Raw genomic sequence first — 15236 nt, 5'->3', positions numbered from 1 at the left:
AAATCAAAACTAAGTTAAATTGATTTTAAATTCTTTAAGGTGCAACAATTCTCATGAAAATGAAATTTTAGGCTAGAATGAAATTCTAGAACCCTTGCAACTTGTACACAACTACTTCCAAGTGTAAGTTAGAAGCACTACACAATACAACATCTTTATTGAAGATAAGCATTAATTTGAAGTATATATAAATATATATATGGTTGTGAATCACCGATAGAACATTTCAAAACATGACTCAATAATTCTGTCAATAGCTCTAAAATAAATATGCCTCCAATTCTTTTTAATGATTAGGATCCCAAAGAAAACCCAAAATCCGAATGCATAAGAGACAGCAACAAATGCATAGAAGAATAAAGGGCTATCGATTATTCTAGTCTCTTCCTTTTCTTCCTCATGTCCAGGTTCAAGTTGGTTTGTAGTTGAGCAGTTTCTCGGCAGAGGGTCTCCACATAAATCTGGATTTCCATTATAGCATTGCGACTCGAAAGTTGAGAACTGACGCTCAAATGGGACTCTTCCAAAAAGATTGTTATAGGCAACACTAAATACTGATAGAGAAGTCATTTCAACAAATTCAAAAGGGATTCTCCCACTCAACTTGTTGTGGGAAAGATCCAAGCTCTCCATGTTTTTCAAGTTTTGAAAAGAATTTGGAATGGAGCCTGTTAGAAAATTATTCGACAAGTTCAAGGACCGAAGCTGCGACAATTCTCCCATTTCAAAAGGAATGTTACCTGTCAATTGGTTTGATGACATGTCAATTATAGTCATTATTGAGAGTGGGATACCTTTGTAAGCATGTACCTCATGTTTTACTCGCAAGTCCGTTTTAATTTCGAATTCAGGCTCTACTCCCGTTGGATGTGCCAGGGAAAACAGTGGACCCTTTTCCAAGAAAGAGTTTGAGAAATTCTTCTTCCAGAATGTAATGTTATCAAGGCAGGAGGGAATACCTCCCGAAATATGATTATCAGAGATATCGAAAACTTGCAAACTTTCCATTTGACACATTCTTCGGAGTAGGTGACCTTCAAAGTGATTTCTACTTAAAAGAACTTGCACCAAGCTAGGATGATCATACAACCACTTTGGAATATTACCAGACAAGTTATTGTTTCGAATATCTAGGATTAGCAGAAAGGGGCTGTTTGATATTGCGGGTGAGATCATTCCTTGAAATTGATTGCCGCCGAGTTGCAAGCACTCCAAGCTTGTCATGTTGGCGTCCCTTGGGAGCATTTCTCCTTCCAATGTATTGTTTGATAGATTTAGATATACCAGTCGGGTGCCATTTGTAGTCAAACTTTGCGGTATTGTCCCTGAGAGCTTGTTATTAGAAAGGTCTAATGCTTCAAAAGATAGATTACCAAAAGACCAAGGAATGATGCCCTCTAATGCATTTGAGGACATGTCAACATCGTATAAGAGTGGAAGAAGATGTCCAATATTTTCGGGAAGAGAACCTTTGACATTATTACTTGACATGTCGAAGAATTGAAGTGATGAAGTTCGATTAGCAAAGCAACCAAGAAAAAGAGAACCATCAATTTTGTTACTTCTCAAGGATAAACTTATGATACTCGTGTTGAATAGCAACTGACAAGGTATGTTTCCCTCTATTAAGTTGTGAGACAAGTCTAGCCATTCCAAGGAATCTTGGGTGGTGATGAAGCTTGGGAAAACGTGACCATTCTTCTTGTTGAGGCTGCAATTTGCCAAGTTCAAAGAAGTTAGTTGAAAGGTTGGAACCCACGAGCGAGATTCGGTTTCAATTTCCAAATTGCAGTTGCTTGAAAGATCAAGGTACTTGAGACTTGAAGCATTGGCAAAAGTAGAAAATGATAAAACCCCATCTAATTGATTGGCCGAAACATCGAAATACTCAATCTTGCTTTGGTTGGAGAATATTGATGGAGGTAGATTACCATAAAGACGATTATTTGATAGATAAAGTACTTCAAGGTTTCCAATCATCCCAAGACAAGAGGGAATAACGCCTTCCAGTCTATTACCCGTAAGATCCAAAGACCGTAGATATTTTAATCGCTTCAGTTCGCAAAAAGCTGCATCAAAGTGATCGAGTGTGAAGAATGAGTTCCAATGTAGGATATTATGTATATGCTTAGAAGGCATCAAAATAATGAACAACCTAATATTGAGGTTAGAAAATATTATGACTGATATATTATGAATTATGTGAAACTCTTTGAAGGTAGGATTCTCTATAAGATCTCAAGGTATGAATTAAGAGTCATTTAGAATTTCAGGAATTAGCCAAAATGAATTGAGCAAATAAAATTAAATGAAGCTGAACAAATTATTATGGGATTAGAAAAGAAAAAAGAGGAAAGGAAGAGTTCTCACGTACCTTCAAGGCTTCCTCCAATTTGCATGTTAGACAGTACTAGTATTTCGAGTTCATCAAATAAGGTGAACAAGGTTACATTTGGATACCATGTACTTCTTGATGAATCGTAGTCATGACCTTCCAAATATATTCCGCTAACTCCTCCAGCAATACCTCCACATTCAATTCTGTACCCTTTACAACAATTCCTTCCGTCCCAGCCCGCAAGGGAAGAAGCATTTGTGGCGTTCTTGATCTCCAAGAGAGCTCTCGTCTGTCGTTCTTTGGTGCATCCAGCTGCTTTAACACAAGCCAAAGGGGATGAAGCGATGAAAGCCAAAGCCCAAACAAAAATGACATTTTTAGCAAAGCAAGAAGTCTCCATTTCTCAAGAGATTCTGATTGATGCAACTACGGAAACTGCCTTTATATATAAATTGATCTGGAGAGCAGTAATGTGTATGGGAAATTGCTTGGAAATTACTACATTTATGAACAACGTACGTAGTACTTTTGGTTTCCTTTTATTTTTCTTTGTTTTTCGAAATTGCAGCTGCTTTGTTTCTAAACTTGAAATTATGACGTACCGATCGAATACTCCAAACCAAGAAGCACGTATGTGTCTATGAAATTTATATATCTATGAATTGAAGCCAAATTTCTTCTCAATTCCAATTATCCATCTTCCTGTACGTTGACGTAAAAGCTCAGATGTGTGTGTATTGGAAATAGCTTCAAAATTACAACTACTTTTGGTTTCCTTTTTTTTTTTTCTTTTTTTTTTTTAAACTTCAAATTATCACCCAAGACCCCAAACCAAGAAGCACTTAAAAGCTTTAGCCAAAACTAGTATTTTTAAATGTCTAGGTAGGGGAAGCACTATTGTACTAGTAATAATTAGGGTTTGTTTGGATTTGTGGTTTTAAAAAGTGTAATTTAAAATGTGCGATTTGAAAAAGTGATTTTTAAAAGGGCAATTAAGCGTTTGACAAAATCGCAGTTTAGCCTTTAAAATCTCAAATTAGCTTTTAAAATTCTGCATTTTCAAAAAAATATCATCTTAATTGTGAGTGCTCAAATGAAAAAGGTGATACCATCAGCTTCCGTTGGATTCTACCATCTGCATTAACTTTAGTCAACTACACATAATTTGAGCATTTTTCTTTCCTTCTCTTTTTCTTTCTTTTTTGAAAATTGTAACTGTTTTAGCAAAACAAGAATAACAAAAATAACAGTTTTAGCAAAGCACGTAAAGCATTATTCAAAAGTAGTTCATAAACATATATATTAAGTCTATGTTTTCTCCAAACCAAGAAGCACGTAAAGCATTATTCAAAAGTACTTCATATATATATATATAAATGTCTAGGTGGGGGAAGCACTAACACTCACCAAAAATTCAATTAGAAAATTTGTCCAAAAGTAGTTCATAATGCAATTGCATAGTCGTTTAATCCCTTTTCATGACTTCCGTGATTTATGCCGTGAATTCGGGAGAGGTATTGATGTGTGACGAAGGAAATGGAGGAGACCCACAAATTAAGATCCTCTCAAATTTTATTTGTGTAACGACTCACTCCAACAAGACTTTTCAGGAGGTCACCCATCTTGATACTATTCTCATAAAAGCACATTTAATTATGGAGTTCTGATAGGTTCATGGCTATCGCATTTAAAAATAAAAGTTTTAGCAAAACAAGAAGACTCCATTTCTCAACAGATTCTATTCTGATCGATGCAACTATGCGGCCGGTAATGATGGCAGTGCTGCCTTTAATGCAATATTGTTGGCAAGTCTTGAAATATTAATCCACGCGCGCATTTTCTGGAGAGCAGTAGTGTGTATCGGAAATAGCTTGGAAATTACAAACATGTATCAACTACTTTTGGTTTCCTTTTCTTTTTCTTCCTTTTTAGAAATTATGACCCAAGACCCCCAAACCAAGAAGCACGGATAAACTTTACCCAAAAGTTTTATATAAAATATATTAATTATATATTTATATATATAATTAATATTGCAGGAATCAAAATTGTTACTTTCGGGTATTTAAAAAATTCCCAAAACTTTAAATTCTTTGATTTTTAAGATGTGTTTAAATTTTGAAATTAAATTATAATGAAGAATTTTGCTCCTAATGCGGGTTATGAGCTAGTATATATAAATATGAACTACTTTTGAGTAAATTAATTAAGCTTGGGCATGCTTCATGGTTTGAAAATAAAAAAAATAAAAAAAAATAAAAAAAAAAAATCAGAGACTTACTTAACTGTGAATGCTCAAATGAAAAAGGTGTATACCATCAGCTTCCATTGGATTCTACTTTGCATTAACTTTCGTCAGCTACACATAATTTCAGCATTTTTCTTCCTTTTCTTTTTCGGAAATTGTAACTGCTTTTTTTAAACTTGAAATTATGCCTCAAGACCCAATTCCACAACCGGCAATTAAGTCTCCATTTTGTCCAAACCAAGAAGCGCGTAAAGCATTATTCAAAAGTACTTCATATATATATATGTAAATGTCCAAGTGGGGGAAGCACTAACACTCACCAAAAATTCATTTAGAAAATTTGTCCAAAAGTACTTCATATATATATATATATATATATATATATATATATATATATAAATGTCTAGGTGGGGGAAGCACTAACACTCACCATTAGAAAATTTGTCCAGGTGGGGGAAGCACTAACACTCACCATTAGAAATTTTGTCCAAAAGTAGTTCATAATGCAATTGCATAGTCCTTTAATCCCTTTTCATGACTTCCATGATTTATGCCATGAATTCGAGAGAAGTATTGATGTGTGACGAAGGAAATGGAGGAGACCCACAGATTAAGATCCTCTCAAATTTTATTTGTGCAACGACTCACTCCAACAAGACTTTTTAGGAGGTCACCAATCTTGATACTATTCTCACAAAAGCACGCTTAACTACGGAGTTCTGATGGACTATCACGACCTTAAAACGCGTTGTGTCAAAAGGAATGGGAATATATATATAAACATGAAATTATGCCTCAAGACCCAATTTGACAAATGGCAATTAAGTCTTCGTTTTGTCCAAACCGAAAAGCACGTAAAGCATTATTCAAAAGTAGTTCATATTTATATATATAGTTAAACCTTAAAACGCGTTGTGTCAAAAGGAATGAGAATATATATATAAACATGAAATTATGCCTCAAGACCCAATTTGACAAATGGCAATTAAGTCTCCGTTTTGTCCAAACCGAAAAGCATGTAAAGCACTATTCAAAAGTAGTTCATATTTATATATATAGTTAAAGCATTATTCAAAAGTAGTTCATATACATATATATTAAGTCTCTGTTTTCTCCGAACCAAGAAGCACGTAAAGCATTATTCAAAAGTAATTTGAAAATAATATAGACTCCTAAAATTAATGGTAACCAAGCATGCAACCAAATATGTAAAGTAATGAAGAGATATATATATATTCTTTATTTTATGTTATTTCATTGTGTTGCATTTCATAAATAAATTAGCATTCATTATATTATTGGAAACAATAGACTTACTTAGGTATTTTTGTATTATTGTTTCCCTCTGTATTATTTATTAATACATGATTTGAGGATGAAGAGTATCAGGACTATTCAGATGTTTAGATGGATCCTAGTGGCAGTCTTTTGAGGCTAGGCTGCCTCTATTTTGTGAACTACTATGTTGTAGTTCCTTAGGTTATTATCCAAAGAACAATATTTATATTTCAGTTGGTTTGTAATAATCACATTATGATATTTTGGGTTGTAAATTATCTGTGCCAAATATGTGGCACCGGTACTATCTTTGTGTAATTGTTTAATTACACATTCTTTAATCTATTTGAAGTATTCTATTTAGAAGCTCTGATGTGTCATTGTTAAAGAAAAATACATTATGCTGTCAATTTATAACTCTGATGAAGCCGTACTGTCACATAAAAATTAAAATTTTCACTTACGTACTCATTTTTGTAAAAGCCGGAGCGTTACACAAAAAGCATGGGATAGTGGTATGTTAGTGACCGAGCTGATGAGCTCAGGGTCAATCCTGATGTGTGTCCCGCGAACCTTGGTCTCTAAAACCAGAGACTGCTGCAGAATGTGAACTTATCTTCAGATTTTTGTAAAACTCACGCACGAGTCGAGGATAAATGTTGTTGGAACTGAACAGACTCAGCCATCCGTTCTCTTGAAAAGTCCTATAGATGAAGTCGAATGGGGCCACCATGACATCAGGCCTCAGAACAGCCCGCTCAATCACAATGTTTAATTCTTTTATTGATGTATGATCAAATAAAATATATATATATATATATAGACCAAAAAATATAGATGCACTTTAATAGTTATGTGACATGTATGCCCAAAAATTTATAAAAATAAATAAATAAATAACACATGCAAAAACTAATTTGGGCCAAAAAGTAAGATCACATGCACAACTTAAATGCCAACACTAATTAACAATGCCACGAGCTTAAACATATTCCAACCCCAGCATAATGAATCATCAAGCATATATTTCTCAAAATAACACATTATCCATAATCCCTACATTTTCAAAAACATAATCTAAAACAAACCACATAATGAAGGGGAGAAGAATGACATATATACCTGGAAAAATTGTGAGAAGAGATAATATAAGAGAACCAAAAAGAAAAAAAGAAAAAAAACACCAGAGTCTCAAGAGGGAAAACAAGAGAAAACGGGAAGGAGAAGGAAAACTTAACTCAAGGCAAGAAACAGGTGACGGTGGTGGGGAAGAAGAAACTAGGGTTTTAAGCAACTGAGTCGCGCGTCCGGACGCCATACTTGCACGTTCGGACGTGCTTCGCTAAAAAAAAATACACTGATCAGCGTGTTCAAACGAAAGCCACAACCGTCCGAACGCTTCACACAAAAACTTGAAAAATTAGAGAAAATAGCAGGATTTTTTTTTTCTTTCTAATGTTAACTCCAAATCACGCATGTATTTAAAACTGGTAAAACAATCAAATAGCAAATAAAAAATATTTAAAAAATATAATTGAGAGTTAAGAAATTTATGAGCAAAAATTTCTCTGCAGAATAAGAATTTTAGAAAATTTACTCAACTCATGATATGCGAGTCGTGTGTGAAAGCTTGACCAATTAAGGCTACAAGTTCACTAATAAGGTTTAAATTAAAACAACTGAATTTTCTAATAATAGATAAATTGTTGTTTGATGAGTCAAAAGTCAAACCTTATCTTATTAGGGCCTAGTCACCCTCATCTGATACACTCCCCCTAAGAAACAACACATTTGATTATTTTACTTAGTTCGTTAGTAACCATCTATTTTCGTAATGATTTGGTTACTGACTCTTTCTATAAGGACAAGTGCAAGAACTTTTTAACAGCACATTTAGCAGTGGACTTTCTATCCATATTTTATGAGAATTTATTAATTTTTATTCTTGGTACTGTAACCTAGAAAGAATGTCAAATATTATAGGTTCTAGGTTTGACTAGCGAGTTGGTCAATTTGACCATATTTGTGAAAAAATCTCTCAAAAGAATCTTCAGTGTCAAATGAGAGATAAAAAATAAATAAATAAATTACCTTAAGAGAGATTTTGATAGTGCACAAAGAGCAATTTGCATGAGATGAATAATTTATCAAGCTTCGGATGCAGGAAAAAAATTAAGCAGATATCAAACTGTAATATCTCAAATATATGAGAAGATATTTCACCAATGCACAAAGACTGAGATACCAGTTATAAAGGCATGAGATATCTGAAAAACTAACAAAAGAATATATATATATATATATATATATATATATATACATCTCCCCCCTTTATTATATTAAAAAAAAAATACACATGCAATTAAAAACATACATGCAAAAAAAAAAAAACAAAAAAAACAAGAACATGCTTTTCAGAGAAAAAGACTAAGGAAAAAAGTCTAATCCTAGCATGTGAGAGGATTTAAACCTGCCACCCAAAGAGAGGTTTGATATCACCTGAAAAAGTACCCAAAACAGAAAGTAGCCGTATGACGTGCTTTTGCTATCATCCTCATGTAAGCCTGTTAAAATTCTCTCAAAACAACAAGAGAATTTAATATTTTATTGCACACTATTCACACTCACTTGTATAAATTACAAGTCTCTTTTATTTTTCAACTAAGGAGGTATCTACGGACGGTTTATCAGGAGATGCGCCCATGCATATATATATCCCGAAACACTCTCTGATATATTCAAATGAAGTCCTTTCGGGGCTTGGTTTCTCAAAGCCTGGGGACAATGGGCCGGGTTTCAGCTGAGTATAAGTCTGGCTCGGAGAGCCTGGTTGACTTCCCGATCATGCAGGATGTCAAATGCGCACGCGTCTGTGGCCTCCTCACGACTTTCCAGAATCCACCTTTCTCGTTGGGATTCTCTCTCGTCGACTTTCGGGTAATTTTCTCTCGCACCAAATGCCCCCACTCTTCGTTTTCTATTCATTTTTCTCCATTAAATTCCCTCATTTCCATCTAAAATTCCCTTTTCAAGAAATGGGTTTTCGACTTTGCTGTTTATTTGATTCTTTACACTCCCAAAATTGCCGACTTTTGTGAATTGTTTCATAGTCTTTTTTCTTTTTGTCGTGGCATTATGTTGACGATGATTTTTTTCATGTGAATTCTCTAAGATGCTTGATTTTTGCTTGAATTTGTATGAATTGGTTTATTATGTATCTGCATGAGCTTTTGATTTCCAACTTTGTCGTTCATTTTCTTTAGTTTTTTATCCTATTGATATTCGGTATCTCACAGTCACAGTCTAAATTGGTGTTGAGTTAATAATTCTTTCGATTTTTTTTTTACATAATTCAGATTATTATATGCATGAAAATTTTCTCTTGGTCCTGAAAATCGCTTATTTCAAGCTTGTAATGATCGAGTTCTTACTATTGGTACTTCAGGGCCTTTCTGTTTCAGTCAATACTAGAGGATTTTGCATTCGTGGTGGTCTGTTTGCTGCAAAAGTTTTAGGTTGTATGGATATTGTGAATACTTGTGTGACTTATTTTCTGTTATTTGTATGTATTTTTGTACTATTTTATTTTGTTTTGGGCATGTTGTTAGTCAGTCCACCTCTTTTTAAGTTTTAGGATCCTTTACCCTCTTCCTTCTGAATCAATGAGTGGGAATGATCATTTCTTATAATTATTTTCACGTATTCAACTAAAAAAAAAAAACACACTAATATGCTTCATAATTAAATCTGGACATATCAATTAATTAAGGTTCCGTCTGGCGTTAAATGACTTTTAAAAAAAATGTATTTTTCATATTTTGTAGTGTTTGGTTTGACCAAAAGCAATAGTCAAACTAAAAATATTTTTAATTTGACCATAAAATTTTTTTTAATGTTCGTAAAATAGTTTATCCATTTTTAAAGCTCTAAATTATTTTTTTGAGTTTAACCATTCCCTTGTCAAATTATTTTTTAAAACTGATCGCCTTTCGTTTTTTCTGGCTTGATTTTGTTCGAAGTATAACTGTCATAATTTTAAGTATACAATACTATGCCTCCACATGGAGCTCGCTCATACGTTGACCGTTGTATCAAACACCACTTTCGCCCAATGGAGAATAACTCACTACTCCATTATATATCATTGTATTTTATTTTGTTCCTTTTTTTGATGTACAATGGCCTTCCCTAGTATTTGTCTAGACATGTTTCTTTTTTGTTTTTTTCTTTTTTTTTTAAGAAAAATAAATAAATAAATAAAATCAGGATTCCTCCAATTTTAAGAAATTTGGACAGAAGATGGTTTTTGAACGTTTATTAGTTTTTTGAAATCAGGACGGTGATAACTTTTTTCAAACTTTTCTTTTTAAATATTCTAGCCTAACGCTAATAGTTGCATTCGCTATCAGCATATTGCAAAAATTACTATTCATATATTCATCAAGATGACGTCGTTTTGAAGTTTAATATTAAAATGACATCGTTTTGAGTTATGTTTATATTATTATTATTATTATTTTTTTTTTATGTTGCTTTTTTGTGTAACACTTGGTAAATATGCAAAAGTAATTAATGTGAAATCAATATATATTAATCAAAAGATTAGGGCTTAAAAGAAAATAAAACAAACCCAAAACATTAAAAATAGACTTAAATTATTTTCAAAATCGTTTAAAATAGGCTTTAATAAATACTTAAAAGAATGCCAAAAAAGCTAAAACAGGTCCAAAATGCGTATTATGTAATATGTGGATAGCAAATAATAACCGCATTTAATTAATAAATTCAATAAGCCAATAACTTTGCGGATACAGTTAATAAAAATATGATGTGGATATTTAAAATTTGATGTCTGTACTTTTTAAATACAACTAAAAATATTATAAATAATAACATCTACTTGTACACCCTAATTAAAGCGTCCCTTTGGGCATCATAGTACATTGTTTGACTGTATGACACACTAAACTAAACAGACATTTTTAATCAAACCATGGCTTCTCTCTTACCCACTTCACCATGGGTCCAACCATGTTTTCCAATATTCTTTCTTATACTCGTGTCTTTCCTTCTTTCAAAGATCGAAGTGTTTAGATTTTAAGCAAATCATCAGATTTTTGGTATTTTTATAAAATGAACCCCTCAAAAATTTAATTATTTTAGCTTTAGAACCCCTAAAATTATTTTTCTAGTTCTGCCGTGGCGGCGATAAAGGTAAAAAAAACAAAAAGTCTTTAAGCATAGGAGAGTTAGAAGGTGAGAGCGATGGTGAACATGTTTGGAAACCTTTTCAAATTCCAATTGCTTATTAATTTCTCACACAATTCACATGCATATATGGAGCCCCACTGCATCGACGTATGTTCGATAGATGTGGTTGCTAACAAACTGGCTTGCTTGCATTGAATTTTACACACAATAAGACAACATTCTTTGAATGCTGCCTCTTTAAATTAGGTCTATCAATTTTTGACATGGATTCAACACTAAATTAGTTGGTTAAGATTTAAAAATTTAATCTGTTTAATTAAATTGGTCGGCCGGATTAGAGTTGACCTATATAGTCTTATACACATGTATCGACAAGACTCAAACCCGACATGCGACATTTAGGGTTGATAAGTTTTTATACGACCTGCAAACACAACACGAAATTAATTGATTAAAGTTGAGGGGTTTGATGAGTATTTGACCTTATAGTCTTATATTCATGTTTTGATACGACCTGCAAACCCAAAACGGAATTAATTGGTTAAAATTGAGGGGTTTGATGAGTATTTGACTTTATAGTCTTATATCCATACTTCGATACGATCTAAACCAGACACGCAGATTCTGTCAAATGTCACGTTAGCGCTACGTATCGCCAATAAGATGGCAACACGTGTCCATCTTAACAAAATATATATATATATATAAAACAAATAAATTTACTTATTTTTTTTTAAAAAAAAATAATGAAATAAAATAAACAGAATCTGTTAAAATTTTTAACTGAATTTGACTCTAGGGATCGATTTATAATTATTGCTAACCACAAGGACCTCCCATGAACTTTTTGAACCATAAGAAGTAAAAAATAATTATGGTATACCACAGGGACCAATGGTGCAATTATCTCATATATATATAAAACCTTAAACAATTTTTTGAGTTTAAGCTTATTCTTTTCAAATCATCAAAGTTCGTCAGACCATTGGGCTCCTTCGATATATATATATATATGAAAATATATATAACTTTTTAGTTGTGACATTATATAAAAATGAAAATAGTTGCGAGCGTTGTTCGGGTACAATGGTATTGCTCTGTTCACGTAAATGACATACTTTATGGGCAAAGACGGATTTAAGGGGCTGATATAGTTGTATAGGCCCTAGCCTGCCTCCTCCCCCGGAATTTCAAATTTTTTTTTTTTTTTTTTTTTTTTTTAAAAAAAAGGGTAAAAAATTAAAATTTAGTCTATTGGCCCTTACTAACAATTTTTTTTTGCCATTACCCATAAGAGTTTTTGGCTCCGTATTTGTTTATGGGTGCTGTTTTAAATACCATAAAATGCTTTGACTTTTATCGCTTGACACCAAATATTGTTTTTCAGATTAGATGGTCAAAGACTCAATTCAATAAGTGTTTTATAAGTATTTAGAGAATTTCACTTAACCATTTTGAATTGTCGTCGCTTTTGTCATTACTCCACTAAACTTCAAAAACTCTAAATTTAGTGTCTCTGTCTTTCAGTTATTTTTTATTTTTTATTTATTTTTTTCAATTTCACCCATCCGTTAAGATTTTTCATTAAATCCTATCAAAATTTCAAAAATCTCCATTTTTTTTTCAAATATTTAGACGGTATTTTTGAAAATTCTTTTAAATTCTAACCAACGCTTAAATCTTTGCATTTTTTTCCCCCTAAAAATAAGGAATTGTAGTTTGAGAATTTTGATATCCCTTCGTTAAGATTTAACTGAAAATTGTAATGGATGGGTAAAATTGAAGAAAAAGAAAAATAAAAATAAATACACTAAATTGAGAGTTTTTAAAGTTTAAAAGGATAATTGTAAATGTAATGGAAGTTTAGATGGGTTAATGAAGTTTCTCTATGTATTTTGTGTGTCAAATTATTTGTTAGTAAGTGTTTTTTTATTCAGCGAAAAAGTGAAAAACAGTCATAAAAAAATATAAACAAACAAGCCCTCATATATCTTAATGCTAGTTTGTCGGTTGGAGAAAAAAAAATTAATATGCAAAGAGATGGACAGTTGTTTGCTTAATCTTCGGTCGTGGACATGGTTTTATTTATTTATTATTGCAAATCTAGAGATTGTTTGAGGGGCATGACTCTGAAGTTGACAAATAAAAAGGTTGATTGTAAAGTTGGATGAAGAGCCAACTTTATTCATCCTACAAAAGAATGCTTTATATATATATATATATATATATATATAGAGAGAGAGAGAGAGAGAGAGAGAGAGATAAGAATGCTTATGTAAGAAATAAATATCAGTTTCTTATTTGGGAGCAGTGTTTAGATCCGAATAGGCAGTGGCAGACCCAGCCTCCCAAATATGGGAGGGCCAAATTGAAAGAAAAAAAATTTGGAGGGGCAAACCTAAAAAAGTAAACAAAATTAAGGGTAAAATTTTATTTTATTTTATTTATTTTAGAATTTTATTTTATTTTTTGAGAAAAATTCTGGGGGTTGGGGGGGGCCAGGGGCCCCCCTAGCCCCCATGTAGGTCCGCCATTGGGAATAGAATCCTCTCCATTCTAAATGAAATGGATGCTATCAATTTTATGATTATGATAAAATTGATGCTATCAACTTTAAATCTGAATCTTTTATTTAAAATTGATAGTATTTATTTCATTTAACGAAATGAAAAGAATCCTATTCCGTTTAGATTTGCGTATATAATTATATAATTATTCGAATATATGCATAATGAGAGAATGGTAAATATGGGCCTAAAAAACTACATCAAACCCAAAACACATAACTGAGCCCAATTTATTCGGTCTTAATCAATAAGAAGGCCCAAATACATGAGTTTTATAAAATATAAAATAAAATAAACATCTGAAATGATGGCAATTTGTTTATCAAACTAAGATGACACCTGCTTGCTTTAATTTTACAATTTCCAGCTGCCCTCCATTTCCCAAGACAGCTCGACCAATCATTTCCTTTCCAGGAACGGAATATATTTAATGAATTGAAGTCAATTATAAAGGATATAAAATGTTGGGAATAATGATTATGAGCATCTGAATTTACATTGCCTCACTAGCGATTGTGGGCCGTAATCCATTAGGTACAAGTTTGTTAGTATGAATTTGGATGCTCTGGAGTCATGAGAAAGCACAGTCTCCGGTAGTGACGGAGTCAGAATTTTGATTTAAGAAAGTCAAGATTAAAAATTAAATTAAAAAAAATTAAAAATATAAGTAATAAAATAAATAATAATTCAACAAAATTTAATTGTTGTTAAAGTATATATATGGAATTTACAATTTATTTTGTCACACATAACATTAATATATTCATTTGTGTTCGACGAGTCTTCATATTTTAAAATTGCTGTATGCTTGCTTGATTTTGTCATATTTTGAAATGATGTTTTACCAAATTGTCCTTTTGGAAAATTACGCTGTTGACATATTCCTTTTTGTATATATGTTTTTAGGTCACTGGGCTTGGCTAGGTCCTATTGAATTAAATGGCTCCTCTACTAGGCCTTTGTGTGCGTTGGAGTTATGGGTATATGTTGATTTTTTTTATTTTTTATTTAATGAATACTTATACGAGATTTATTAAGAAAAGAACTCAAAGAATAAAACAAGCCCAAAGGGCTTAACAGCTACAAGCTTTAAGAAGCATTAACTTGCCACTCAAAGGAAAAAAAAAAAAAAGTATAACTGTTTATAATAAAAATAAAAAAATAAAAAAAATAAAAAAATTTGCAGTATAAGAGTTGTTGTTTTTTCAATGGTCAAGATCTAACTTCAAATGAAAATTTTCTTACTACGAAGAAGAAAATAGTTTGTGAAAAAGATACATGAAATAACAATAGCGCTTAAAGGCTTTGTTAAGTTGAATTTTTGTTTCTCTCTTAACCTAGGAAAATACTTGAGGTATGACACTACGACAGCTTCTAGTCAAATTTAATTATTTAGTGGTTGACATGATAAATGCCATGTGAATTTACAACTGATGTGACACTATTATATTAACCACAATCAAATTTAATTATTTAGTGATTGACGTGATAAATGTAATGTCAATTTATAAGCGGAAGAAATATTACAACGTGGTTGGTGTTCAAATCCACGTTGCACTATTCATATATTCATGACGTCGTTTTGAAGTTTAAT

General features: G+C 32.2%; 1 protein-coding gene across 1 annotated transcript; it reads right to left on the bottom strand.

Annotated features, from left to right (window-relative positions):
- Positions 1 to 210: 210 nt before the first annotated feature.
- LOC133853959 (receptor-like protein 56) lies at positions 211 to 2738 on the bottom strand. Its single transcript, XM_062289979.1, has 2 exons — positions 2375 to 2738; positions 211 to 2069 (listed from the first exon to the last, which is right to left on the bottom strand). Exons 1-2 carry the CDS (start codon positions 2736 to 2738, stop codon positions 211 to 213), a joined length of 2223 nt encoding a protein of 740 aa, XP_062145963.1.
- Between the last annotated feature and the right edge of the window lie 12498 nt (positions 2739 to 15236).

The sequence above is a fragment of the Alnus glutinosa genome, chromosome 13 (genome assembly GCF_958979055.1).
Source record: "Alnus glutinosa chromosome 13, dhAlnGlut1.1, whole genome shotgun sequence".
In the NCBI taxonomy this organism is placed as follows: domain Eukaryota; kingdom Viridiplantae; phylum Streptophyta; class Magnoliopsida; order Fagales; family Betulaceae; genus Alnus; species Alnus glutinosa.
This window is presented reverse-complemented; position numbering and strand designations above follow the sequence as displayed.